Source organism: Mastigoproctus giganteus, chromosome 4 (genome assembly GCF_048544385.1).
Source record: "Mastigoproctus giganteus isolate SK-2022 chromosome 4, ASM4854438v1, whole genome shotgun sequence".
Lineage (NCBI taxonomy): Eukaryota > Metazoa > Arthropoda > Arachnida > Uropygi > Thelyphonidae > Mastigoproctus > Mastigoproctus giganteus.
The window spans coordinates 28,007,498-28,034,618 of NC_143578.1; the positions used below are offsets into that span (position 1 = coordinate 28,007,498).

At 33.9% G+C, this 27,121-nt stretch overlaps 1 protein-coding gene across 1 annotated transcript in view; it reads left to right on the top strand.

Annotated features, from left to right (window-relative positions):
• LOC150086500 (dynein axonemal heavy chain 3-like) overlaps positions 1-27,121 on the top strand; it is a 544,757-nt gene that overhangs the window by 378,661 nt on the left and 138,975 nt on the right. The window contains exons 59-64 of the mRNA XM_090372184.1: positions 5,396-5,656; positions 8,127-8,328; positions 8,951-9,153; positions 11,985-12,089; positions 18,344-18,529; positions 24,775-24,855. Coding sequence (XP_090228310.1) covers positions 5,396-5,656; positions 8,127-8,328; positions 8,951-9,153; positions 11,985-12,089; positions 18,344-18,529; positions 24,775-24,855 — 1,038 coding nt within the window. The remainder of the gene's footprint in view (positions 1-5,395; positions 5,657-8,126; positions 8,329-8,950; positions 9,154-11,984; positions 12,090-18,343; positions 18,530-24,774; positions 24,856-27,121) is intronic.

The window sequence follows — 27,121 nt, forward strand, 5'->3', positions numbered from 1 at the left end:
CCTCGGATGCCTTTTTTATGTTTATCTTCAACAATTTCTCCTCCACTTTTCTCTCAGTTATTACAAAATCATCTAGCTCACTGCCAGAGTTGAACTCACCTCTGGTATTTCCTTCCTGAATAACTCCTCATGGGTGAATGTAGATGCAAAATACTCATTTAGTTTGTTAGCCACCTGAGCAGGATCATCAACAGTTCAACCATCAATATCCAGTAGACCAATCTGATTCATCCCTTTCCTTCTAGAGTTTACATAGGTAAAGAACTCTTTGTTGTTTTTCTCTGCATCCTTTGCCAAGGATTTCTCATAACTAATCTGCCTAATCTCCTTTGTGACTTGGTTACAGACCAGCTTATATCTATTGTAGGCTTCCATGGCACTCATTAATTTATATGTATCCCCATGCAATTTTCTTCTCTGCCATATGTCTCCTTAGTTCATCCGACATCCATTTAGGCCTAAACTTCGAAGAGTATTTCTTAGTTGGTATGTAAAGCCTAGTAGCTTCCAAGATAAATTCTTTGAATGCTTCCTACTTTTGAATTTGCTGTTGATAACATCATCAGTTGGTCCTACTGTATAGAATTTAAATACTGTCTCACACCACTGTAGTCACCTTTACGAAAGCAAAACCCTTCCCTTTACTCCTGATGGTAGTTACCTCTTTGAGTAAATCCCACTTCGGCACACTGAGATCACTGCCACCTAGTGGTTCCTTTATCTGCAGATTCTTAATGCTTGAAGAATCACTACTGATAATCAGATAAGGAGTATTACTTCCTCTAGTTGCCTCCCGAACATGCTGATGTAGAAAACAATCATCCAATAAATCCACAAAAGCCTTGCTTGTGTGTGAGTGACCAACCCACAAATTCCAGTCAATATCTGGATAATTAAAATCCCCCATTATGAGACTCTCTGATTTACTGGCCCACTCTATTTTCCTGTACAGTTTCTTATTACACTCATCAGAGTCATTAGGCCTATAACACTCCTACTCTCAATTTTGATCTCCCAATGCTTATGTCACACCAAACTGATTTGACACTGCACTGTCCAGCAATGTCGACTGGCTTCACTTTCTTGGATTTTATGTGTTTCTTAACTAATAGCATAACCCCTCCTCCCTTCCTATCCTATCTATCCTTCCGGTACACATTGTACTCCCAAAATTCCAGTTCTGCATTCCTTATATCTGTGTGACACCACAGCTCTGATATCCCAACAATATCTGCCTTTGATATTTTGACCAACACCTCAAATTCATCAAATTTATTTACCAAGCTCCTAGCATGAGAGTATACAGAAGTATACATGCACCTGTTCCTATTCTTAGCTACCCTAACACAACCCATGTGTTTACTTGTACTGCAATGACTCCCAGCAGTCTCTGAAATACTTAGCATCTTGTGTTCCAGGTTGCTGCTCATTCCAATAGATGCAGTGCAATAATCACTTTCACCTCTTCCAGCAGCTTCTGTTAATCTATTAGTTCGTGTATCCCCTGAAGCTAGTAGTTTTCCGACCCACCTAACACTGCCTCGATAGCATCAACATATATTCTTGCACCCTTTCTTTAAGTGTATCCCATCCCTGTAGAAGCAGTCACTCCTGTTAACAAGCACAGACCAGGCTGAAAAAAATTTTACACCTTGAGCCTTGCACAATCTTTCCAGGGCTGAATTAATTGACAAGGCTCTCATCATATACTCTCTCCTATCGTGTCTGGGCAGAATTGCAAACACTTTCAAATTCAACCCTAATTCACTGCTTTCTTTCAACAGTGACCTGTACTTGTTAAGTAATTCTGCCGGTCACCTACTCTTAATATCATTAGTACCAATGTATACAACAACAATATCACGTTTTGTGCCCTTAAAAGATGATATCCGCTCTACAACGTCATCATCCTTTGCCCCTGGCAGACATACCCTGGTTCTGTTCCACCTGTCCTTTTTACATAGCATGTTCCCCGTTTCCCTGACAATGGAGTCACCAACAACTACTAGTTCCTGTGGGACCAGCGCATTCTGCCTTGGGGGTTTCCGCTGGGTTGCATGATGATGAAGTGCAAGCTCTGGCATTGATGTGGGCAGCTGAGAGCTTGATGGGACCCTCAATTTAGATCCTTTGAGGGCATCTACCCTGTCCTTCAAGCTCTCATATACATAGGTCCATTACAACTCTGAGTTGTCGCCTCATTTCCTCACACTCCTTACATCGCTCACATACAAAGACATCCTCCTTGGTAATATCATGTCCTGTACATGATTGCTCCACAAACATCAAGCAAGCAGTGTATTTTAAAAGGCTGTGATTCAGATTTTGCATATTCTGCTTCTGCATCATTTGTAAACAATGATTTCTCCTATTCCTCCTTCCAAATCATGAAGTCTGGATCTGCTCTTGGATCCACTTTTTTTTTTCCTCTGGAGAAAAAAAAAAAAAAAACAAAAAAACATGAATGCTGAATTCCCTCTTCTTGCCTCTTATATATAAACTTTAAATGTCAGGGATTTTTAACTCATGTTCCACAGGCTACCAAAGCCCATTTAGCTATGCTCTAAGATCTATATCCTAATTGACTTATCCTAAGTCTAGTATAATAAAATATGCTGAGACACTAAATGTTCTTAATGAATCAGCAGCTTTATAGAAAAACAATGTTAGATTAAGCATTGGCTAGCTGTATACAGCTTTTGGGTGTTTATTACAGCCTCGCATGTGATAAGCTCATCTCATGTTGATTTTAGTGATAAAATTAACTGTGAAACAGCTGACTTTACCATTGAAGCTTGTAAAATCCAAAATTTTAAAAAAATAATAAATAAAGTGATGTGCTGTGTAAAATTCTAATATGTGTGTTTGAAAAACATACCATTTTATACAACTATAAAACTGTTTTTATTTTTAAAATGATACTTATTGGTTACTTCATTTGGATTAAAACTACATAAAATTTTATTGTAGTAATATTTCTAAACTATCTATCCTATGTGAACAAAAACAAACAAAAAAAAAAGAAAAAAAAGAGAGATTGAAAATCATTATATAATGTGGCTTTTTTTGAAAGCCACATTATATGATGATTTTGTAGTGTATTTTTGAAAGTTTGACCATTATCCTAATGTACTTTAAAGTACTTTCAGCTTTAAAAGGTTGAAGATCCTTATTTTATACAGTTTAATTACATAGCACAAAAAAATCTAAAAGATCCTGACAGATTAAAGTCATCAGTAACTGAAGATTGGTGGCAGCCAGATGCAATGGTTTCAAATGTGATTAGCTTTACCTTTTAAGGTCGTTTTCAGATTATACATCAGCTTGAACACCATTAATGATATTCAATTTCACACCATGTGTTGCTAAGTATTGGAGTATAATTATATTGATGACAAATATTATTTTGGATTTCAGTAGTACTATGTTAGGCATAATATACAGAAAATGGTTTCTTATATAACTCCACTGGAGAAAATCCAGTGGGGCTCTTACTGCAATAAGTTTATTTTTATATTGTTATTTCAAAAATAACAAAAACAAAAATAAACAAAATGAAATTTCAAATAAAAAGAGTTTGAGTTAACCTGGTAATATGCAAAAAAATTCATATATTTTTCTGTTCTCTACCATTCACAAGTTGCTAATGTTCTTAATCTATCGGGGGCCACCCCATATTTTTGAAATAACATTTGTTAAACTGAATGTTAATTCATTTAATCAAGGATTTTCCAGTTTATTAAACTGTTGTACCTTCATCCCCCACTTTTGTGATGCTGGGTGCATCTTTGTCTCCTTTATGATCTATTTTTACTTTTTTTTTCAGTTGATGTCAATAGCAGAAGTTATATTGCAGATCATGATGTCATAAAAATATCCTGCTTTGTGGTACAGCACTCTAAAGATTTCATATTTAATAACAAGTGTTTTATATGGGGGCCTGGGGAAGCAGAGTTTAAAATTATTAGTTGAACTCTACTTTCCTTTATCTTTATATAAGGCTTTTCTATGTTTTTTTTTTATGAATTGCACCTACATGAGAAGTTACTTAACTTTTTATTATCAGTATAAAAGTAATTCTGGCTCCTAATTTTTTGAATAAGTGTTTAAGTGTATCCAGTTATAATCTATTCCATACAAGAAAATTTCTCTATGTTTAAGGAAAGACCAATTGCTACAAGGTAGTTTTAGAACTTTTCTTAGATGATGGTTGTCAGGATTCAAATAACAGTTAATATTGACTGACTGCATAATCTAAACAGGCATTTTCAGAACATCCATATAATTTATTCCCTAGTGATTAGCACAGTCTGCAGAAAAAATTGACTATGATCACTGTTCTTCTACACTAGTGGGGAAGCTCCCCCCTCTCTCTCTCTCTCATATATTATGTCTGTACAGTTATGTATATTTATGGGTAAATGTGCATTTTGTGCAAACCTGGAATAATTGTGGGGAAGAGGAACCCTACCCTCTTCATCCAAGATAAACTAACAGCAGCTCAAGGATGGCTTCTTTTAAATACGTTACCTGTGAAATGCTAACAATAATTATTTGTATGTTTACTAGTGGAATACTGCTAAGCATATGAATAATTATGCCCACAACTAAGTAAGCATGGAGCAGTTATACAGAAACATAAAGGCTGATCAGCTTAACGAGAAGTATAGCATTTCTCCACTACTATGCTAAAGCACAGTAGCATAGCAACTTTTGACATCCAGGTTCATCTGAAGTGGTATAACTGGGAACTGCTACAACACCCAGCCTACAGTCCAGATGTGGTGTTATGCCTTTAGCCCCTGAAGAAGGTGCTCAAAAATATCATTGCTTTCACTCCGACAATGAGGGAAAAAGACTGTCACACATTTCATCAGTAGCCTACAGTTCTACATTAAGGGTTGGTCTCACCTGGTGACAAGGTAGAAAGAACAATTGTCTCAACACTGCAGGTGCTTGCAGTTGCTTTTAACCATATGTATATTTGACCTGTTTATCCCAAATGTTTGTTTTATTTGATATTAGAACAGCCATTATATATAGGTTGGTCTACTGCAGTCTCATATAACACTGTTATTGGAATTCTGTTCTTGACTGTCATTATTCAAATTTACTGCTGTATTTCTGAGATGTAATTTCACATTCATTGAGCTTTTTTTTTTCTTATTTTTCTGCAAATTTTCAAAATAATGTTAGATTTTTAGATACATTTTATTTATTTCATGAGATAGAGCCAAATTTAATTTGAATTAATTAATTTCATATTTTTGTCAAATAATAGTGCTATACCTTAGAAAGCAAATTGCTTTATCTTTGTTTTACATAACTTTTTTATATAACATTGCAAAAAAAAATATCATTCAGAATTTTGATAAGTACTTTTTTTCCCTTACAGGTAACTGACAAGTTGCAAGCCTTGAATGATGAGTTTTCTGCCATGACAAAGAAAAAGAAAGATTTGGAAGATGAAATGGATTTATGTGCAAAAAAACTTGAAAGAGCCCACCGCATGATTGGAGGGCTTGGTGGAGAAAAAGACAGATGGAATGAAGCAGCAGCTTTTCTTACCGATAGATATAATAATATTGTAGGGGATGTGCTACTCTCTGCTGGAGTAACAGCCTATCTTGGTGCCTTCACTGTGGACTTCAGACAGGTAGGAAGGTTTATATCGCCCATAATAATGTTTTCCTATAGGTTCATGTTAATATAGAAGCCTGGATGCAACTGGACCCAAATGCCAGCTCTCTGGGTTCTTGGGGTAATATTATGTTACTTGTTGGGCATTTTTATGTAGTGGGAGAGGGCATTTTCTTGTTTACATTCAGGTATTTAAAAATCAAGATTTTTAAGTACCTGAATGTAAGCCCTGTTTTAAGTCTAGTTTTAAGCCCTATTCTCTTATATAAACAGGGTGGTTGTAAAGACCTTAGCTATTTTAAAAAAATAAAAACTGTAAAATGAAATCTCATAAAAAAAAAGTTTTACATAGTCAGTCATAAAATTTAATAGAGTTTCTGCCATCATAAAGAAAAAGAAATAGAAGATGAAATGGATACATGTGCAAAACAACTTGAAAGAGCCCACCATATAATTTGAGTGCTTGATAGAGGAAAAAGACAACTAGAATGAAGCAGCAGCCTTTCTTATTAGTAGGAGATATAATAGTATTATAAGGCATATGTTGCTGTTTGCTAGAACAACTGCATATCTTAATATCTTTAATATGATTATAATTAAGTTAGTTTATTATTTTTTTTGAGAAAAAAAAATAAAATCAAATATTTACCACCAGAGGGTCATGGTTTTATTTTAATAAAAAGCATGGTTATAGAAATTTCAATAGATGAATTAGGTGGACCTAAAGAACATCAAAGATGTTCTTTAGGTCCACCTAGTTCATCTATAATTTTAAATAGATGAGGAATAACATTGTTCATGCTTAACTGCAGTGTCTGTAAAGATGTCTGAAACCTCGTGTAAAATGTTAATCTTTAAAGACTCTAAAGAAACAGGGTTATCTCTGTAAACAAAACCATTTAAAATATCCTCATAGACAAAAATCTGCAGGATTTAAGTCTGGATAACATGGAGACTGAACATTGGTGAAATTTCTACCAATAATTTTATCAGGTGCAACGTTTCATGCAGTAGAGAAGAAACTGATTGAATAATATGTGCCAATGTTCTGTTGAAGGCATTGGCATTCTCATAAACATGGGAATATAATCTCTTCTTCTAATAGGTTTTCATAGTGTTTTGTTGTTAGTTATTTGGTTTTTAGGAGCATTAGCAACTAAGGCCATATTACTCCGAGATATGCGGTGGTCATTCCCTGACCTTTCCGCATCCTCCGTATTTGGTGGTGACGGGCTCGAACCCCGGTCTAATCAAGAAGCGTGTGCTACGCACTGCTGCTCCTTCCCACCTGGCTACGGAGGCGCCTTGTTTTGTTGTAATGGTGGTTTTCATTCCATCATGAGTGCCTTTTGAAAAAGAAGAGCTTGAAGGTAAATGAAGTTGTAAAATTTGCATGACAACTTTGAAAAATGGAGAGGGATTTCTTGTGGGTGTTCAAGAGCCAAATGTGACAATTATGAATATTCGTTGCCCCATTTTCAATAAAAATTGTGTTTTGTTAGTCTGGAAAACACTTGCCTAATAAGATGGTTCTGTTTCCATTTTTTTTATTACCCACTGTTAAAAATTTCAGTTTGATATTTATATAGATTTGTTATGTCTTGGGCAAAGACCACATGTTTAGGGTTATTTGTGGATAAGGTTTGATGCATCTTCAGGATTTCATGGGGATATTGGTGCATGTAAACATGAAGGAACTTCCTTATAGTGCTCCAATGAACATCAACAGTTCAAGAAGCACATGTGCACTATAAGTGCAATAAGCACTGGAGGTAGCTTGTTTGCAATTTGACTCTGTTCGAGAACTTTCAGTAGCCTCAAGGTCATACAGTTCACAGTCTATCATAGAGATTTTTGGTTTCTTCAAATCTCGTGATCATGTTAATGAGAAATATGAAGGTCACATTTCATGTTTGAGAGCTTCAAAATGGTGGAGAGCTGTAATGCACTTAGTTATTTTCATAAAAAAAGGCAAATAGTTAAAGCACCATCTTGTGATAACTCTATTAGCTTTATCTTTTTTACACAGTACAACACGATAACATATAATGCTAATATACACTTTTTATACATACAGTGTAGTAGTTTAATATATAAATCTTGGTCCTCTAGTAGTGAAAATTTGAACTCTTTTTGCTTTTCAAAAAAAATTCCATTAAATTTTATGCTTGTGTAAAATTTTTTTTGCTATTTTTGTTTTTTAAAATAGCTAAAGGACTTTATAACTGACATATATATATATATTTGTTTGATATAGGTCAAATTTTTTTCAGTTAAAGTTATAAGTTGTAAAAACTTTATTTAACAGATATATATTATATTATATTATATTTATTCTGAACTATATTTATATTTCCCAGTCTTTGTGCCTGGTAATATCATGTTTTTATGCACAGGTGTATCATTTATGTTTTTATATATTTTAATGAAACTTAAATAACATATACTTGATTAAGTATTTCATTATGTGACTTCAATTTTCTTAGGAATGCATTTTAGAGTGGCAGGAGGTATGCAAAAAACACAAGATTCCTTGCTCTGATAATTTTTCTTTTGTTGGAACCCTTGGTGATCCTGTTAAAATAAGAGACTGGCAAATTTATGGGCTTCCTGTAGACACATTTTCAGTTGAAAACAGTATTATTGTATCTCATGCTCGTCGCTGGCCTCTTATGATTGACCCCCAAGGTAAGGAAATTATGTATTAAAAGCATACAAGTATTCTTTTGAGATTCTTTTAGACAAAAAAAATGATAATAATAATTTAACAATCATGAAATTTTAACTAAAAATCTTTCATTTTTTTCATTAAAGTAATAAAGAATTTATGAGACAGTAATCACAGTTAAGACTAATTACCTTAGTAGCAAAATGTTATTTCATCCAACATTAATTAAAAATTTCAGTTTCAAGAATGCTTTCCTCCATGGTAGAAACAAGCTGTACTTTCAAAAACTGAGGAGAGAGTTCTTGAAATTGAATTTTTTACTGAATATTGAAAGTTTTTACTGCCATACCAAAGCAGTATGGCACATTTATTGTCATACTGCTTTGGTTTTGAATATTTTAATTTAAAAAATCACCATTAAATAATTGTTGTCTTTGCTGTTGTAATGGTCTTTACCTCATACCAGGTGAGGATATCCCAGAATGAAAAAAAGAGAAGTTTTATTTCTTAAATACTTATGTTTTCTTACAAGCTATTTCTTTGTTGACACACTGCTTTTAAGCTGATTTTAATGTTGAGAGTTAATATTCTTCATCACTATCACACGTGTGAAAAAATTTAAATAGAGTTATATAATTACAGGCCAGGCAAACAGATGGATTAAGAATATGGAGAAAAAAAGTAGTCTTTTGGTGATAAAATTGTCAGATTCAAATTATATACGAAGCTTAGAAACTGCAATTTCATCTGGACGGCCAGTGTTATTAGAAAATGTTGCTGAAGAACTTGATCCAGTATTAGAACCAGTTTTAACTAAACAAACATTTAAACAAGGTGGATTGGAGGTAAATAGATAAAAATAAACTTTAAAATATATTTGTTAAAAATACTTTTATAGTTCAAGTTTCCCTTAACAGTGAAATTGATAGCATTAATTTTATTTGAACATTTCTGAATGAGGAATTTCTGTCTCCATCATGGGGCTGCATTTCATGACATGGAAGAGAAACTAGAAAACACAAAACTGCATAGAAAACATGAATTTATTGTGCATTAAGTTGTTATATCTGAAGAAGTAATAATGGAGAGGTTAGGAGTTATGCCTGGCATTTCAGGAGTTGCCTTGCTCCTTTTTTTTTTGAGGCTGTAAGGAAATAGAGGAAAATATAACAAGATAAATAAATGAAACAGTGTTAAATGTAAAAAAATACCCTAATTACACCCATAATTTAGTTGTTGGGAAAGGGTAGAGAGAACAAGTTGATTTATTTTCAAATAAATTTAATCATTTGCAATCATTATTGTAATCAATTTTATAATCATTTAATCATTTGCAAATCATTCTTCAAACAGACACCTCATCCTGTACAAAGAAACTAAAATATGGGAGAGCTTTTGTTACTGGGGTATATGCTTGAAGTAAAAAAAAAGAGGGGGGGGGGGTGTTGGATTAACTGTGCTGCATCCATCACATTATTAATAATACCAATTATTTAATATACCTATTTTTTAAAGTTAATGCTCATATTTTTTTTATATATCTTGTAATATTTTCCTTTATATTCTTACAGTCTCAGAAGGGAGCAAGGCCGCTCTCAAAATTCCAGGCATAGTCCCTAACTTCCCCATTATTACTTCTTTAGATGTAACAACTTTAACCCTCAGTAAATTCATGTTTTTCTATGAAATTTTGTTCTCTCTCTCTTTAGATTTATATGTTCACCTGTCTAACTTGTAAAATGCCCTTCCTACAATATATTTACATTGGATAAAGATTAAACTGTACTTTTCCAATTAAAAAATAATCAGTGATGCTAATTGTCAACAATTATTGGACACATACTAATATAATTCAAATAGATATTTTAATATTTAAATTCAAGGGAGGGGGGTTGAATGACTTCCTACAACACCACACTGGGGCTCACAATGCCAGTCAAAATCTTAATACCAGTATTTTTTTCTTCATTTACTGTTTACTTGTAAAGTACATCTGTTACTGTTACGTGTATACTAAAACTGCTGTTTGATTACTTTACCAAATTTGGTCATAACTGATGCACCATCAGTTGTTATGCAAATTACGTCTTTAGAAAGACAGAGACCATATTCACCTATTTTTGTCTCTACATGGTCTAAGCAATTCTCTGCTGGCATACTACTGTACACATGCACTAGTCCAATATTCCACAAAATTACTCCAACATAGTGAACATTTATATTTAAATATCATCTATTGCATATTGATGTCTGCTTGTAAAAAGTCAAACTAAATCTTTTACCTTCTGATTTAAGTTGAGCTGTTTCATTTACTACCATTTTTCGAATATGACTACTGTAATCCAGTACCAATTTTTTAATGGCTACTGGCGATATGGGTAAATCACTAAAACCTGCCTGCCATGATCAATCCTTTTCTGATATCAACGGAAGTAGAGAAAAGATGGAATGGTAAACTATCATATGAGCCAGTATGTCTGACAATTTTTCTCTTTTATCACTCTTGAAGTAATCAATCAATAAAAATTTCGGCTTTGCCTCTTTTGTTGTAGTAAGTTCATGTTCATTATTCTCTAAATTAGATGCCTGCATATCTCTTTTTCTTAAATGTATATCATGTATTGTCTTCAAATGCTTATGGAGCCCAGTTGCTTTTCATTTCAATTTTAATGTTGAGAGTTAACATTCTTCATCACTCTCACATGTGTAAAAAATTTTAAATAGTTATATAATTACAGGCCAAGCAAACAGATGGATTTAGAATAATAGATCCTCCACTACATAGAATTTATTTTGAACATTTTTTACATTGTGCTAGCTGGCAATTTTTTTCTATCAAATAATAAAACCACACTCAATACTTATGAAGACATTTTTGTGTCATGTCCATTGGGCTTGTAAATAACAAAGTAATTTAAATTAATAACAATTCAAAATTAATCAAAAAAAAAAAATATTACCTTTTTGACTTTTTATGGCACTATATCCGTATTAACGAAAGAAAGGGATTGATGTTTATTGTTATTAGTAGTAGTAGTACTAGCCATATAGTGAAAGGAAGCCTGTGGCTTATGCTGCACCAGCTAAAAAAAAAAAAAAAAAAAATTTGGGTTACCCTGAGAGAGAGAGAGAAAGAGAGAGAGAGAAGGGAATCACCAAGAAACCAAGAAATAGAAGAATGATGATATCTAGCTCAGGACACCGGGTGTGCCAAGCCCATACTCGCCAGATGTGAGCCCCTGGTGTTAAAGTTTGGTGAAGAAGCAAGATCTGAGTTTCTTGACATTTTCAGGTTTCTGTTACATTTGTATTGTGTATAATAATCCCTCAGTTGCAAATTCAGTAATATTAATGATTTATTGTTGTTGATTTCATTCACATAATCTTTATGTGAATAAATCACAAACAATTATTTTTTAAATTAGCACTAAAAAACCGGTTACCAGAAAATAAATGACCTGGATCCCTGGATCCCAGGGTCTCAGTATTGTAAGTCCTACATCACATTCACTGTGGGGTTAAGGGGCGAGCACACACAGGAAATGAAAAACACAACTCTAATCCAATAAGCATTATGTCCAGTGGGTTATCAAAATCAGTATTTATTCTCTTCTAAATATAGAAATAAGGTACAAATTTTTTAAACAGATTTTTTTTTTTTTTTTTTTTGTTCCAGTATCTTCGTTTAGGAGAAAATACAATTATATACTCTCAAGACTTTAGGTTTTACATCACTACAAGACTTCGGAATCCTCATTATTTGCCTGAAATTTCAGTAAAGGTTAGTAATATATTTTTAATTACTTTGCATGTTATTGCATGTACAAACTGAGAAAGGTATTCATACATTAACTTTTTATTATGGCTGCAATAATGAATAACTTTTTAAGAAAAAGTAATAAAGCAGAGTCAAAGAGTATTCACTGCATGATACAAATAACAGATAACTTTTACTTTTATTTTATTTATAGGTAGTGAATAACAATCTCATGTTTATTATAAGAAATTATTAATTTCCATACAACTTTTTTTATATATATCATATACAATTTACCTGCATAATAATTATGCTTTCAAAAGAAACAGCCTCTTTCGTTTTTGAAAGGCATTCTGGAATTATGTTATAAGATATATTTGTCACTTACTCAAACTTGAATACTAGAAAAATTTATGTAACTTTCATTAGGTTATCTTTATTTTATTTCACATTGCAAAACAAGAATTTCTGTGTATGTATTTGCATGTGTGTGTGAGTGTGTTTTTGGGTGAGTGGACACATTTACACATGAATGTTAACACAAATATGAAGTTACATACATATTTATGTTTATGTATGTTACATTCATGTCTTCATACAATTTTTATAATTCATTACTCTAGGCAGTAAAATTATTTATGTACAGACTCATCCGCAAAGAGGTCAAAAGTAAAGGCAATTCCAAACACTTTATTGATAACACTGAAAAATAAAGCAAAAGATAATTCTTACTTCTAAAGAGGAATAGGTGATTCTAGTAAATATGACAGTGCTGAATTTAAGCTGGAACTTTAAATTCATCCACCATTTTCAAGGGAAAGGAAACAAAAGATTTATAAAATAATAAAATTTTATTGTTATTAGTAATAATGTTATTTTAGGGCAACATCACAAGTTTAGATAATATTACTAATAAAAGGGTACAATTAAAAAATTGAAAAACTTAAACTTAAGTTGTGAACTGCATATTAATGTTTTGAAAGAAATGTGAAAATAAAAGAAGGAATTAAAATGATAAAAGAGTGTGGAACTGTGAAACAGAACCTGATTCCCAAAACAGATATGAACCTGTTAGAAACAGGTTCATATCTCTCCTAAAATGTGTTCTCCAAGCCTGGAAGCAGTATTCAAGATATGACATAACCAGTGCTTTGTGTAATGGAATAATAACCTTTTTATGTCTGCTGATATGTGTCGGAAAAGTTCTTATAATATATCAATGACAAAACTCTTGGACTAAACAAGCAGTCTGCTTACACTGTTCAGAAAAATTTATATCACATTATATAGTTATTATTATTATTATCCATATGGTGCAAGGAAGCCTGAGACTTTGCTGCACCAGCCAAAAAAAATCTGAGCTACCCAGAGAGAGAGAAGAGAAAACAAGAGTCAGAAGTAGAAGGGAGAGAAAGAGAAGAATGATGATATCCAGCTCAGGACCTTTGGTTGCCAAGCTCATATTCACCAGATGTGAGCCCCTGGGGTTCTACTGCTAAGTCATTTTCATTATTTACAGACTTCATTTGGTGATATCCAAGTGGTATGTTAATCTAGGATTACTGTATCCAGGTAAGATATTTTCCAGTATTAAGCCTCAACTGCCACTTCTCAACCCATCCAAATAATTTATCTAAGTTTCGTTGAATTAGCATATCTTGATTTCTTTCATTAACTGCCCTGCCCTGCCCTGCCTATGTTTTTATCATCTGCAAACTTTAACATTAAACTTGAAATGCCTACATAAATATCATTATTGAATATTAGCATTAGTATTAGTAGAGGCATATGATGCAAGAAAGCAAGCTTATGCAGTATCAGCCAAAAAAAACCTTCCCATTTCAACCCTCCATTCATTCCAAATGCCTGTCCAGATCAGCTTTAAATTTATTTAGGTTATCAACTTCCACAACAAAATATTGAAGTCTGTTCCACTGTTCTACCAATCAACCACTCGCTGGCTAAAGGCAAACTTCCGCACATCCATTCTACAACTGTCTTTCCTCAATTTGATTCTATGCCCCTTCAGGTACTTAATCTGAGCAAGAGGAAGACTCCCATCAGCATTCAACATAGCTCAACCCATTCAAGGCCTTATACACCTCAATCAGATCACCTCGCAGGTGCCTACTCTCCAGATGCTGCAATTTGCAGAACTTAAGCCTTTCTTGGTAGGAGCACCCCTTTGTTCCCCTCATCAATCTTGTTACCCTTCTTTGTACTCATTCTAGCAACACATCCTTCCTAAAATGAGGCCTTCAGACCTGTACACAGTACTCTAGGTGTGGCCTGACCATTGCCTTGTACAATGGGATAAACACCTCCCTTTCCCTGCTAGCAAAATTCCTATATATCATTGACAAGACTCCGTGACCTGCCCTGGCAGCCCATCTGCACTGCTCAGCAAACTTCATATTTGACTGCACAATTACCCCCAGGTCTTTTTTACTTTTCACTTCCCTGAGCGTAGTACCTTTAAGCTATCAACAGTCACAGAGTTGGTACATTTCTCTTCGGTTATAACAATAACCGAAGAGAAATATTAATAATTGTTAGCGATTGTTAACCGAAGAGAATTGTTAGTAATATTATGGAGTACTTTGGATTTGTCAATGTTAAACTTCAGTTGCCACTTCTCAGCCCATTTGCCCAACATATCTAGATCCAGTTGGAGTAACATACTGTCTTTACTGTTGTTAACAACCCTGCCAACCTTTGTATCATCTGCTAACTTGGACATTAATGCTGATATACCTTCATCAATATCATTGATGAATACAAAAAACAACGATGGGCCCAGCACTGAACCCTGGGGAACTCCACCAATAACATTTGTCCACAAAGAGCAGTGTCCATTGATTACCACTCACTGTCGTCTCACTCAACCATCGCTTTATCCATTGTAGCAACTTACCCTTAATGCCATACCTTTCCAATTTGTACAGCAGTCTTCCATGTGCAACAGTATCAAAAGCTTTCCTGAAATCCAAGTATATGATATTAAAATTATTTTTGACATCAGTTCCTTTGTGACCGCATCATAGTATCCAGTCAAATTGGTCAGACAAGACCTCCCTTTAACAAACCCATGATGTGCCTTAACTATTACTGCAGTCTTGTCTAGATGATCCTGCAATGCTTCTTTAACCAGTAACTCCATTATTTTCCCCTGGAACACAAGTTAAACTAACAGGTCTATAGTTACTTGTGTCACCTTTTTAATCACCTTTGTGAATTGGTGATACATTTCCACACCTGTAGTCGATGTGGACCTCCCACTAATTCCAAATAAGCTCTCATAATTTTGGCTAAGGGTTTGCTTAATTCCTTTGCTGCCTCCTTTAATATAACTAGATGGATCCGTCCACTCCAGGTGCCTTTTTCAATTCCTACTATTAATTCACACTCTCCCTATATATATTTATATATCTTGTTCAAATTTTCAATCATTAATAAAATACTTTTTATTCATCCACTCAAGTTCAAATAATTTTTTTTAAACTTGTAGTGGATGACACTTGATGTTAATACAGTTTTTTCAAATATTAATTCATTAATTAAATTTAATTAATTAATTTTAGTTTTATATGTTAGAAAAAAATTTCTCTTATATAAGATATTTAGCAGGATATAAATTTAGGAATAAAATTGAAATCAACAGGCAGTAGCTCAATCGGTAAAATGCAAGGATTTCAGTACTTTTCACATGAAGGTGAAGAATGCGAGTTCAATTCTTGCAAAAATCAATAATTTTTTGATAAATTTTTGTTATTCATTCACTCAAGTTCAAATACATTTTTTTAAACTTGTAGTGGATGACACTTGATGTTAATACAGTTTTTTCAAATATTAATTCATTAATTAAATTTAATTAATTAATTTTAGTTTTATATGGGAGAAAAAAATTTCTCTTATATAAGATATTTAGCAGGATATAAATTTAGGAATAAATACCGTCAGTGGCGAAGCGTGTAGATCGCTGGAAAAAAAATTATTTTTCAGATTCTTTTTTCATTCTGGGTTCTAGTCTGAGTCAAGGAGGGAACAAAATGGAAAATGAAACATGTGAATAAAAATAATAGTCCAACACCATATATAGAAAGGAAAATGGAAAATTGCAAGGAAATTCGCTTTCTATTTTGCCACTTAATATTGTGATTCTGTCATATGTATATACATATTTATATTAATTGTAATTATTTAATAAAAAGTAACTAAAATAAAATTTTTCTTTGTTGACCTAAGTAGGAATTGACTTTAAAAATTTTTTTTTATATATTACTTGTTTATGTTTAACTTCAACAATTTACTGGGGCTCACATCTGGTGAGTATGGGCTTGGCAAACCCAGGGTCCTGAGCTGGATATCATCATTCTTCTCTTTCTTGGTCATTCCTTTCTACTTTCTCTCTCTCTCTCTCTCTCTCTCTCTCTCTCTCTCTCTCTGTGTGTAACTCGGGTTTTTTTTTTTTTTTCGGCTGGTGCAGCATAAGCCTCAGGCTTCCTTACTACTATATGGCTAATAATAATAATAATAATAATAATTTCTCCTCCACTTTGCTCTCAGTAATTACAAAATCACCTAGCTCCCTGTTAGAGCTTGATAAACTTCTGCCACTCCCCTCACTAAATAACTCCTCATGTGTGAATGTAGATGCAAAATACTCATTCAGTTTATCAGCTACCTGGTTATCAATAGTCAACCCATCTATGTTAAGTGGTCCAATCTGATTCATCCTTTTCCTTCTAGAGTTTACATAAGTAAAGAATTCTTTGCTGTTTTTCTTTGCATCCTTTGCCAAAGATTTTTTTGTAATCTACCTTTGCCTGCCTAACCTCCTTTGTGACTTGATTACAGACAAGCTTATACCTGCCATAGGCTTCTGTGTTAATTAGGAACAGTAAGGGATCAAGGCCCAAATCCTGTGGGACCCCCACTCATGACATTAGTCCATGAAAAGTAGTGGCCATTAGTAACAACTCTTTCTCTCCTACCACTAAACCAACCTTGTCCAGAGTCGTACTGCCCTTAATGACACATTGTGTCATTAATATGTTCATGTGGAACTGTATCATAGGCTTTACTGAAATCTAAGTAAATTATGTCAAAAGTTATCTCTTCTATCCATTTATTTATTGATAATCACATAGTAGGTAATTAGATTAGTCAGACATCATCTGCCCTTAACAAAGAATGTTGTGATTCCTTTATAATTCTATATTTGTTCATATGATCTTGTATGGAGTCCTTAACTAAGGAGGTCACAATTTAGTTCTTTATTTCACCCTTTGAGCTACCTTTATGAATAGGAGAAGAGCCCTTTGCTCATTCCCATCTGTAGGGAGATGGAAAAATTCATCACCTAAATCCAAGAATGCTTTTATTATAACAGCTAGTTTGCTTACATCCTTTGCTGCTTCCTTCAGTATAATTGGATGGATTGCTAGCTCTCAGTGTCTTATTCACTTTTAATTGTAATAAATTCACTCCTAGTTCCTTTTCAGTTATTATAAATTCATTTATAATAACTGAGAATTAATTTCTAAATTAGTGTTAGCTAGATCTTGTATTCTCAATACAAGATTGTATTGAGAATAAAGTTGTATTCTCAACTTTAAAACTTTCTCACATGTTAATGAAGATACAAAATATTATTCGGTTTATTAGCAACTAAATCAGGATCATTGATACTGTTATGATAGATATCAAATGGACCAACTCAGTACAGTGAGTGATGGAACATACATACCACCATATTTCTGATATACCACCATCAGAAATGGTGGTATATCAGAAAAATCTTGACCAGTATGACTCATTACCATGCCCCAAATCATATCTCTGTGTGTGGCAGCTTTCGATAAATGTAGTGTTTCTTTCTTAATTCATCTACATATTTGGCATTAACTATTCCTCTTTCTTGGATAGACTGAAAACTTAAAACTTTAAAAGGATATTTGAGTAACATAATACACTCTGATATGTGCACAATTTATATGACAAGTACTTTATTAGAAACCGTAGTGAATAATCAGTAAATGTATAATATAATATAATATAATTTTTAATTATATGTATAACATTAAATAAAGTTATATAAAATATATTAAAAATAAATTTTTGTCTGCTTTGCATATACAATTATAAAATTTATAGGTCCTTTATCACTTTATAAAAAATTATTATTAATAAATATCACCATTGCTTCCTCATCATTTGCATTCTAAATGCTAAAAGTCTTATCAAACATGGCATGTTTTGTGTATAACTGCTTCTAGGTTACTTTGCTGAACTTCATGATAACACCACTTGGCTTGGAAGATCAGCTTTTGGGGATTGTTGCTGCAAAAGAAAAACCAGAATTAGAAGAAAAGAAAAATCAACTAATTATAGAAAGTGCTGACAATAAACGGCAGCTAAAGGAAATTGAAGATAGGATATTGCAAGTTTTATCATCTTCAGAGGTAAACAAATCTAAAATGCCTTTAAAAATTTGCTACTGATAATTTTTAGGATCTTGGCTAATTTATATCTTTTAAGTGTTATAAAGAGAGAGCTATTATTTTTTGTTTGCTTATTATTAGTATTAATATTATTATAATACTCATAAACAGTACATTTAAAAAACCTTTGCAACTATCAGAGCAGTTATGATTGTTGTTATTCCACACTATACGGAAAAATTCCTGAGTTTGAATCTCATCCTGATGGAAGGAATTTTTATTTTACTTATTTATTTATAATTTTTTTTACACTATTCCAAGTTAGTCAGTCTAAGGGTTGCATGGTTTTTCATTCAACAAAACAACCAAACTGAATATAGTAGTTGTAGTGATGGCACATGATGCAAGGAAACAAGCTTATATAGTATCAGCCAAAAAAAAAAAAAAACACAGTTCACCCATCCATACCCTCCAAGAATTTGTCTAGTTCTCCCTTGAATGTATTCAACCCATCAACACAATAACATGTGGAAGCCTGTTCCAACAATCAACCATCGTCTGGCTGAAGGCAAACTTCCGCATATCTATCCTGCAAACATCCTTCCTCAACTTGAATTTATGTCCCCTCATATGTAGTTTCAGCAAGTAGAAGAATACCATTAACATTCAGCTTACTCAATCCATCAGCTTTAATTGCCTTAATCAGATCTCCATGGGTGCCTGTTCTCAAGATTGTGCAGGCAGATATGAAGTTCTCTGAGCAGTGCGGATGGGCTGCAAGAGTAGCTCATGGTATCTTGTCAATGATATACGGGAATTTTTCTAGCAGGGATAAGGAGGTGATTATCCCTTTGTATAAGGCAATGGTCAGACCACACGTTAAGTACTGTATACAGATCTGGAGGCCTCATTTCAAGGAGGATGTAGAGCTGCTGGAATGAGTACAGAGAAGGGCAACAAGATTAGTGAATGGAACAAAGGGTTGCTCTTACGAAGAAAGGCTCAAGTTTTGCAAATTACAGTGTCTGGAGACTAGGCACCGGTGAGGTGATCTGATAGAGGTGTATAAAGCCTAGAATGGTTTGAGCATCAATGCTGAATGGATTCTTCCTCCTGCTCAGAATAATCACCTGAGAGGGCATAAATTCAAATTGAGGAAAGACAGATGTAGGATAGATGTGCGGAAATTTGCCTTTAGCCAGTGGGCAGTTGGTTGGTGGAACAGACTTCCATCCCTTGTTGTGGAAGTTGATAGCCTAAATAAATTTAAGGCTCAGCTGGACAGGTATTTCGAATGAACGGAGGGGTGAAGTGGAAGTTTTTTTTTTTTTTTTTTTTGGCTGATGCTGCATAAGCTTGCTTTCTGCATCATATGCCTCTACTAATGCTAATGCTAAGATGCTGCAAATTGCAGAACTGAAGCCTTTCTAGGTAAGGGCACCCTTTTTGTTCCCTTCAACAATCTGGCTGCCCTTCTCTGCACCCATTCCAGCAGATCTGCATCACTTCCTAAAGTGAGGCCTCCAGACCTCTATAAAGTATGATTAGGCCACAGAGGGATAATCACTTCCATATCCCTGCTAGCAAAGTTTTTGTATATCATTGACAAAACCCCATGAGCTCTCCTGGCAAAATATCTGCACTACTCAGAGAATTTCATATCTGACTGCAGGTCTTTTTCATTCTCCACTACCTTGAGTGTAGAACCATATAGTTGATAAGTTACTCTGTGGTTCTGATACCCATGTGTGGTACCTTGCATTTGTCAATGTTAAACTTCAAACCTGGAAAATCTGACTTAAGAAATATAATATTTCTAAAATTTAATATTCCTATAATACTTCTTAATAGCCTATACCCATCAACCCAATTTTCCTAGATCTTGTTGCAGTAGCTCAACTTAATGACAGTCATTAACCACCCTGCCAACCTTTGTATCATCTGCTAACTTAGACATTAAGCCTAATTTACCTTCATTAATATCATTGATAAATATTGAAAACAACAATGGACCCAGCACTGAACCCTGGGGGACTCCACTAATAATGTAGTCCACAAGGACAGTGTCCATTAATTACCACTATCAGTCTTCTTGCACTCAACTATCCCTTTATCCATTGCAGCACTTGCCCTTAATGCCATACTGCTTCAATTTGTACAGTAGTCTTCTACGTGCAACAGTATCAAAAGATTTCCTAAAATCCAAGTATATGACATCAGAATTATTTCTTGCATCCAGTTCCTCTGTGATCACATCATAGTATCCAATTAAATTGGTTATACTGGATTTCCCCTTAACAAACCCATGTTGTGTCTGAAATATAACAACAGTCTTGTCCAAATGATCCTGCATTACTTCTTTAAGCAGTGACTATTATTTTCTCTGGAACAGAAGTTAAACTAACAGGTTCGTAATAATTCATGTCACCCTTTGATTCCTCTTTGTGAATTGGGGATACATTTTCACATCTCCAGTCTGCACGGACCTCCCCCACATCCAAAGATGCTCTCATAATTATGGCTAAGGATTTGCTTACTTCCTTCGCTGCCCTCCCTTAATACAATTCAATAGATACCATTCACCCCAGATGCCTTTCTTGTGTTTAACTTCAACAATTTCTCTTCCACTTTCCTTTCAGTTATTACAAAATCATTTAGCTAAACTATTTTATCTAACTCTGGCTAAATTTAGCCAGAGTTAGATAAACTTCTGGCATCCACTTCCCTAAAGAATTCCTAATGTGTGGATGTAAATGCAAAATACTCATTCAGTTTTTCAGCAACGAGCAGGATCATCAACTGTCAAACCATCAATATCAAGTAGACCAATTTGATTCATCTCCTTCCTTCTAGTGTTTACATAAGTAAAGAAGTCTCTGCTGTTTTTCTTTGCATCCTTTATCAAATGTTTCTCATAATCTGCCATTGTCTGCCTAACCTCCTTTGTGACTTGATTGCACACTAGTGTATATTTACCATAGGCCTGATAATTTATAATGATCTCATGCATTTTTCTTCTCTGCCACAAGTCCCATTAGTTCATCTGACTCCATTTAGGCCTAAATCTTGAACAATATTTCTTAATTGGTATGAAAAGCCTAGTAGCTCCCAAGATTACTTCCTTGAATGCTTCCAATTTAGAATTTGCTTTTGGTAACATCATCAGTTGGTCCCACAGTATAAAATTTAAAAATTGTCTGAGCCCACTGTAGTCACCTTTACAAAATCAAAACCCTTCTCTTTACCCTTGATGGTAGTTACATCTTTAGTAAATCCTACATCAATACTCTGTGTTCAATGCCATTTAGTGTTTCTTTTATCTGCAGAATCTTAATTGCATGAATAATCACTGCTGATAATCAAATCAAGAGTATTACTCCCTCTGGTTGCCTCTTGAATATGCTGCTGCTGCTGTAGGAAACAGTCATCCAATAAATCCACAAAAGTCTTGCTAGTGTGTGAGTGATCAACCCACAAGTTCCAGTCGATATAGGGCGCCTCCGTAGCCAGGTGGGAAGGAGCAGCAGTGCGTAGCACATGCTTCTTGATTAGACCGGGGTTCGAGCCCGTCACCACCAAATACGGAGTATGCGGAAAGGTCAAGGAATGACCACCGCATATCCCGGAGCAATATGGCCTTAGTTGCTAATGCTCCTAAAAACCAAATAACAAACAAATAACAAACAATCCAGTCGATATCTGGAAAATTAAAATCCCTCATTATAAGACATTCTGATTTACTGGCCTGCTCTGTTTCTTTCTACAGTTGTTTGTTGTATTCATCAGTAATTAGACCTTTAACACCCCTTAACACTGGATGAATTGCCTTAGATCTATTAATTATATAACCACACAAATTTCAAAATCTGTATCTTACATTAGCAGAGGCATATGGTCAAAAAAGCTTATATAGCATTAGCCAAAAAAAAAAAAACATTCCTATTTTACCCATCCATTTGCTACAGTGGCAGAAAAAAAAACTGCATCACTTGTGAATATTGCAAATAATGTGTTTTTCGCTGAATTGTTGGTTGCAGAAATGTTTTAAATGCATTTTTGAGATGGGATATATATCTCTATGAATGAAATCCAATAAAAAGACTCCACCTGATATACCTAACTGCCATAAATATCTTCTCAAAGGGTAAAATGCATAATTACATTATGCATAATGGCAATCATGACAACTAAACGTACATTTTCTTGCATTTACATGTATAAACTGAAATGACAAGTTAACGTAATAGTATTATGCAATGTAAATCAGCAAAATAAGTCCTCAATATTTTGTTGTTTCTCCTCGAGCTGCAATTACAGCCTTGCAAAAATCTGTCAGAGTTAATCAACTTCTGGATATATGATTGCCCAATTTCATGGTATCACACCCTTACAATTCTCTCCTGCAGCTGAATCTTACTTATTGGCTTCTTCTGAGCAATTTTAGGCAATATTATTTACCAGCAATTTTCAATATGGTTAAAATGTGGACTGTTGCTGAGCCAGTCCAATGCTGTAATGCCAGCATTTCTGAGGTATGACTGCACCTTAAGGGAGAAAAACAAGGGAAAACATCAGTGTAAGTATGTTTTAAGCCTTGTGAGTCAAGAAGACAAACTCCTCATTAAATCTAAATAGCATAAAACTTACCAATTTTGCTGTGTGGCAAGGTGCTGAGTCCTGTTGAAAAATGCAGTTTTGGATGTCCATGTGGTGATCCCTAATAACAGGTTTCAGGTACTCCTCCAAGATAGCAGTGTAGGTTTCTACATTCACCGTTCCGTTAATAAACTTAATTCGCCCTACCTCTTTGCTTGTTATGCATCCCCAGACCATCTGACTGGCGGGGAACTCTACAATCAGTGTTATGCAGTCAGGATGGTATGCCTCCGATTTTCGTCTTCTGAGATATTGCTTCCCATCCGAGCCGTGTAAGTTGAATCTCAATTCGTCAGAAAAGATGATGGTGTCCCATTGCTCTTTTGTCCATGAAACATGCATTTTAGCCCAAGAAAGTCGCTTCTTCCTCATTTTTTGGGTCAACAAAGGCTTCTTCTTGGGCTGATAGACATATAGACCACATTCCGAAAGCTGTTTTTGGATAGTTCATGCACTTGTTTCAACAGCAGTAGTCATCTCGAAGTCCAGTTTTAGATCCGGAGGACTAGCATGATGATTACGAAAGCATAGCCATTTCAAATACCGATCTTGGGAAGGTGTAGTAACTCTTTTACGGCCTGATCCAGACCTTCTGGATCAGGCCGTAATAACTGTAATCAAACAATATTGTATAAGTTTCACTACAAATGTTACGTTTTTTAAGGTGATGCAGTTTTTTTTGTCTGCCACTGTATACTTAAATTGATGAAAAATTTTGATAAAAATATTTATATTTGTTATGGTTTTTTTTTTTTTTTTTTTGAGAATTTTTATTGCATGGATTATTTTGGTCTTAGTGCATTGGTTACGATTTATTGTATTCTGCCTGTACAATTGTGTATTCACAGTCTGCTTTGTGGAGACCAAAAAATTTAACTGTTTGTATTACTGTATAAAGAATATAAATAAAGAAAGATAAGTGGCTTTGAATCACACAATTCTTGAAGCAATTTCTGCCCCCTGCATTTAGCTCTTCCGTCAACAGTTGACTTCTATCATCTCCCAGATTCATGAGGTCATTTTTTGAATTACTGTTAGGTTAAACACTTATATAATTTTATACATGTCATTTATATTATTAATTTTTCCTGTTTCTTTATTTTTCAACTTAACTAGAATATTATCCCCTCTCCTTCTTTCAATTACTTTAAGTATTTGTCTCATGGTTTTGCAGATCACAAGCTTTTGGCAGTCCTAACCAATGCAATTGATGAGAAACAGCTGTAATTAAAAAAAAAAGTTTGGGGGCAGGGGCTGTCCCCCCCCCCCCCGTGATTTTATTCTCTTCAAGACAGAAAACCAAATGTTGCATGGGTATGATTTTCACAACTACACGAATAAGATAGGTCAGACTTTTTCCATATATTTGTTTAGAAATCGAAAGATGCCTGACCATAAAACTCTATTCCAGTTATTGTTAGAAAACTCTATGGAAGTCTAGGAATCATTATTCAGAAAGAATAGGAAGAAGAATGTTTTTCATCTATAATACTGTAAAACTAATGTATTTCTATTGTTTTTTATTGTAATTCACTTGTTTAGAAATTTTTTATTACTAATTTAATTTATTTTCTGATATGCTCTTATAAGTAACATGTTTCTGTTTGTAGGGTAACATTCTTGAAGATGAAACAGGTTGCAGTGTATTAACATCTTCGAAGGTTCTCTCAGAACAGATATCTGCTAAACAGGTTACTATTTGTTTTAAGTAATAATATATGGAAAAAATGAATTGAATAATATAAAAATTTAACACCATCCTGTATCAAGTTTTGAGCTTTGGATAAATTTTGTAATGAGGAAAAGAAAAACTCTGCTTTTATAACAATTAAAAACAAATAAAGTTGCATATCTTCAAGACTATGACTAAGGATCTTCTTTAAAAAAAAAAAAGAAAGTAATTTCTATTTGCTATATATGAAAGATTTCTGGAAAGTAAGTAGTAGTAGTAGCGGTGGTACCAAATTATGCAAGAAAGTAAGCTTATACAGCATCAGCCCATTTCACCTATCCACCCCCTCCAAATAGTTTGTCTAGTTCTTCCTTGAATTCATTCAAACTATCCACTTCCAAAACAACAGAGGGAAGTTTCTTTCTGCAATCAACCACCCATTGGCTAAAGGCTAAAGGCATACTTCCACACATCTATTCTGTAACCATCCTTCCTCAATTTCAATTTATGTCCCCTCATGTACATAGTCTGAGCAAGAGGAAAAATTCCATCAGCATTGAGCTTGCTCAATCCATTCAAAGCTTAAACACCTCAATCAGATCACCTTGCAGATGCCTAGTCTCCAGATGCTGCAATTTGCAGAACTTAAGCCTTTCTTGGTAAGAGCACTCCTTTGTTCCCCTCACCAATATTGTTGCCCTTTTCTATATCTGCTCCAGCAGCTCTATTCCAGATCCAGCCTGACCATTACCTTATACAATGGAATAATCACCTCCTTATCCCTGCTTTTGCTAGCAGGGATAAGGAGGTGATTTCTGTATATCATTGGCAAAACCCCATGTGCTATCTTGGCCGTCTGTTTCCACTGCTCAGAAAACTTCATATCTGACTGCACAATCACATCTAGGTCTTTTTCATTTTCCTCTAACCTGAATGGAATAAGATACATATGGTTGCTGTGTCAGTTCATATAATAATGCTTGTAAAGTAAACATATATAAAATCATCACTTCAGTTTAAGCTCTTATCCCACAATAGGTGAATGCATAGATATCCTCTGCAAAGAATTGCATCTGTGCAATTCCTTTCTTGACAGATGTTGTTTCAGCAGTTCACACAAGTAGAATTTCAAGGAGGAGCAAGGTCTGGACTGTATGGTGGATGTGGCATTTCATATATCAATGTTCAATGTTTTTCCATATTTCTCTCATTACTGTTATATTTATAGTAATATGTTGCTGCATACAGTGTTACTCCTCTACCATGTGAAGGAATGGCACTTTCTGTTGTACACATCCTGCTACATCCATTTGTACCTTACTTTCAAGATGCCTCCAGTATGTACTAAGGAGAAAAACTTTCTACATAAAAACAAAGAATTAAAAAAATTAATTTCATTATAAGGAGAAAGTTAATTTGCAGACAGATTTAAAAAGTGATGCTTTCAGATGACATTTTAAGAGATATTTTTCTTAGAAATGGTCAAAAATAAAATAAAATATTGTTTATACAAATAATCTGAATAGATTATTGCTTAAAAGTCATATTTTCCAAAAAAAAAAAAAAAAATTAAACTAGCATAATATGAATTTTTACTGGAAAAATTTCATCTTCTTTATCCATATTCCATGTGCTTCTAATATATACTTAGTAATTCTTAGTACTAGATATGATACCTGATTGCTAAGAGATAATTACAGATACAGTACAGCATGCTTGATTCTTATTGCTAGGATGAGGTTTAGGACATTCCCACAGTTTACTATAAGAATTGGTGTACTATGGCTTGAGTAGTTGATGTGTCAAAAATTCACAAGAACAATATTAAAAGATTCCCACAGCTTACCTTTATCTGCTATCATGAAAGATATCTAGTTATAAGAGCTCAACTCCAGTCACTATTGGCAGACATCTGTAATTGGTTGAATTCCCCCTACCCTATCATGCGTTTACAATTTTTAATACTATGAAACCTCAATTTTATGCATTTCAAAATTTTGTGCACATTTTATCAATTCAAACAGAAATCTCTTGTGAACAATATTAAATTATTAAATTATCCTTAAATTACATTTTTGATTATTTTCTGTAGTCTTAATTTTGCATTCAATTATCATCTTTTGACATCACTATGATAAAAATAGTGATATTATTAAAAAAAAAAATACTCTGTATATCCCATAAAAAAAAGTAAAACTTTTTTTGATGAGACGTAATTTGTCATAGGGACTACACATGTTTACAGACTGAGAAAGTCTGGCAAACAGTTACTAGAAAGAAATATT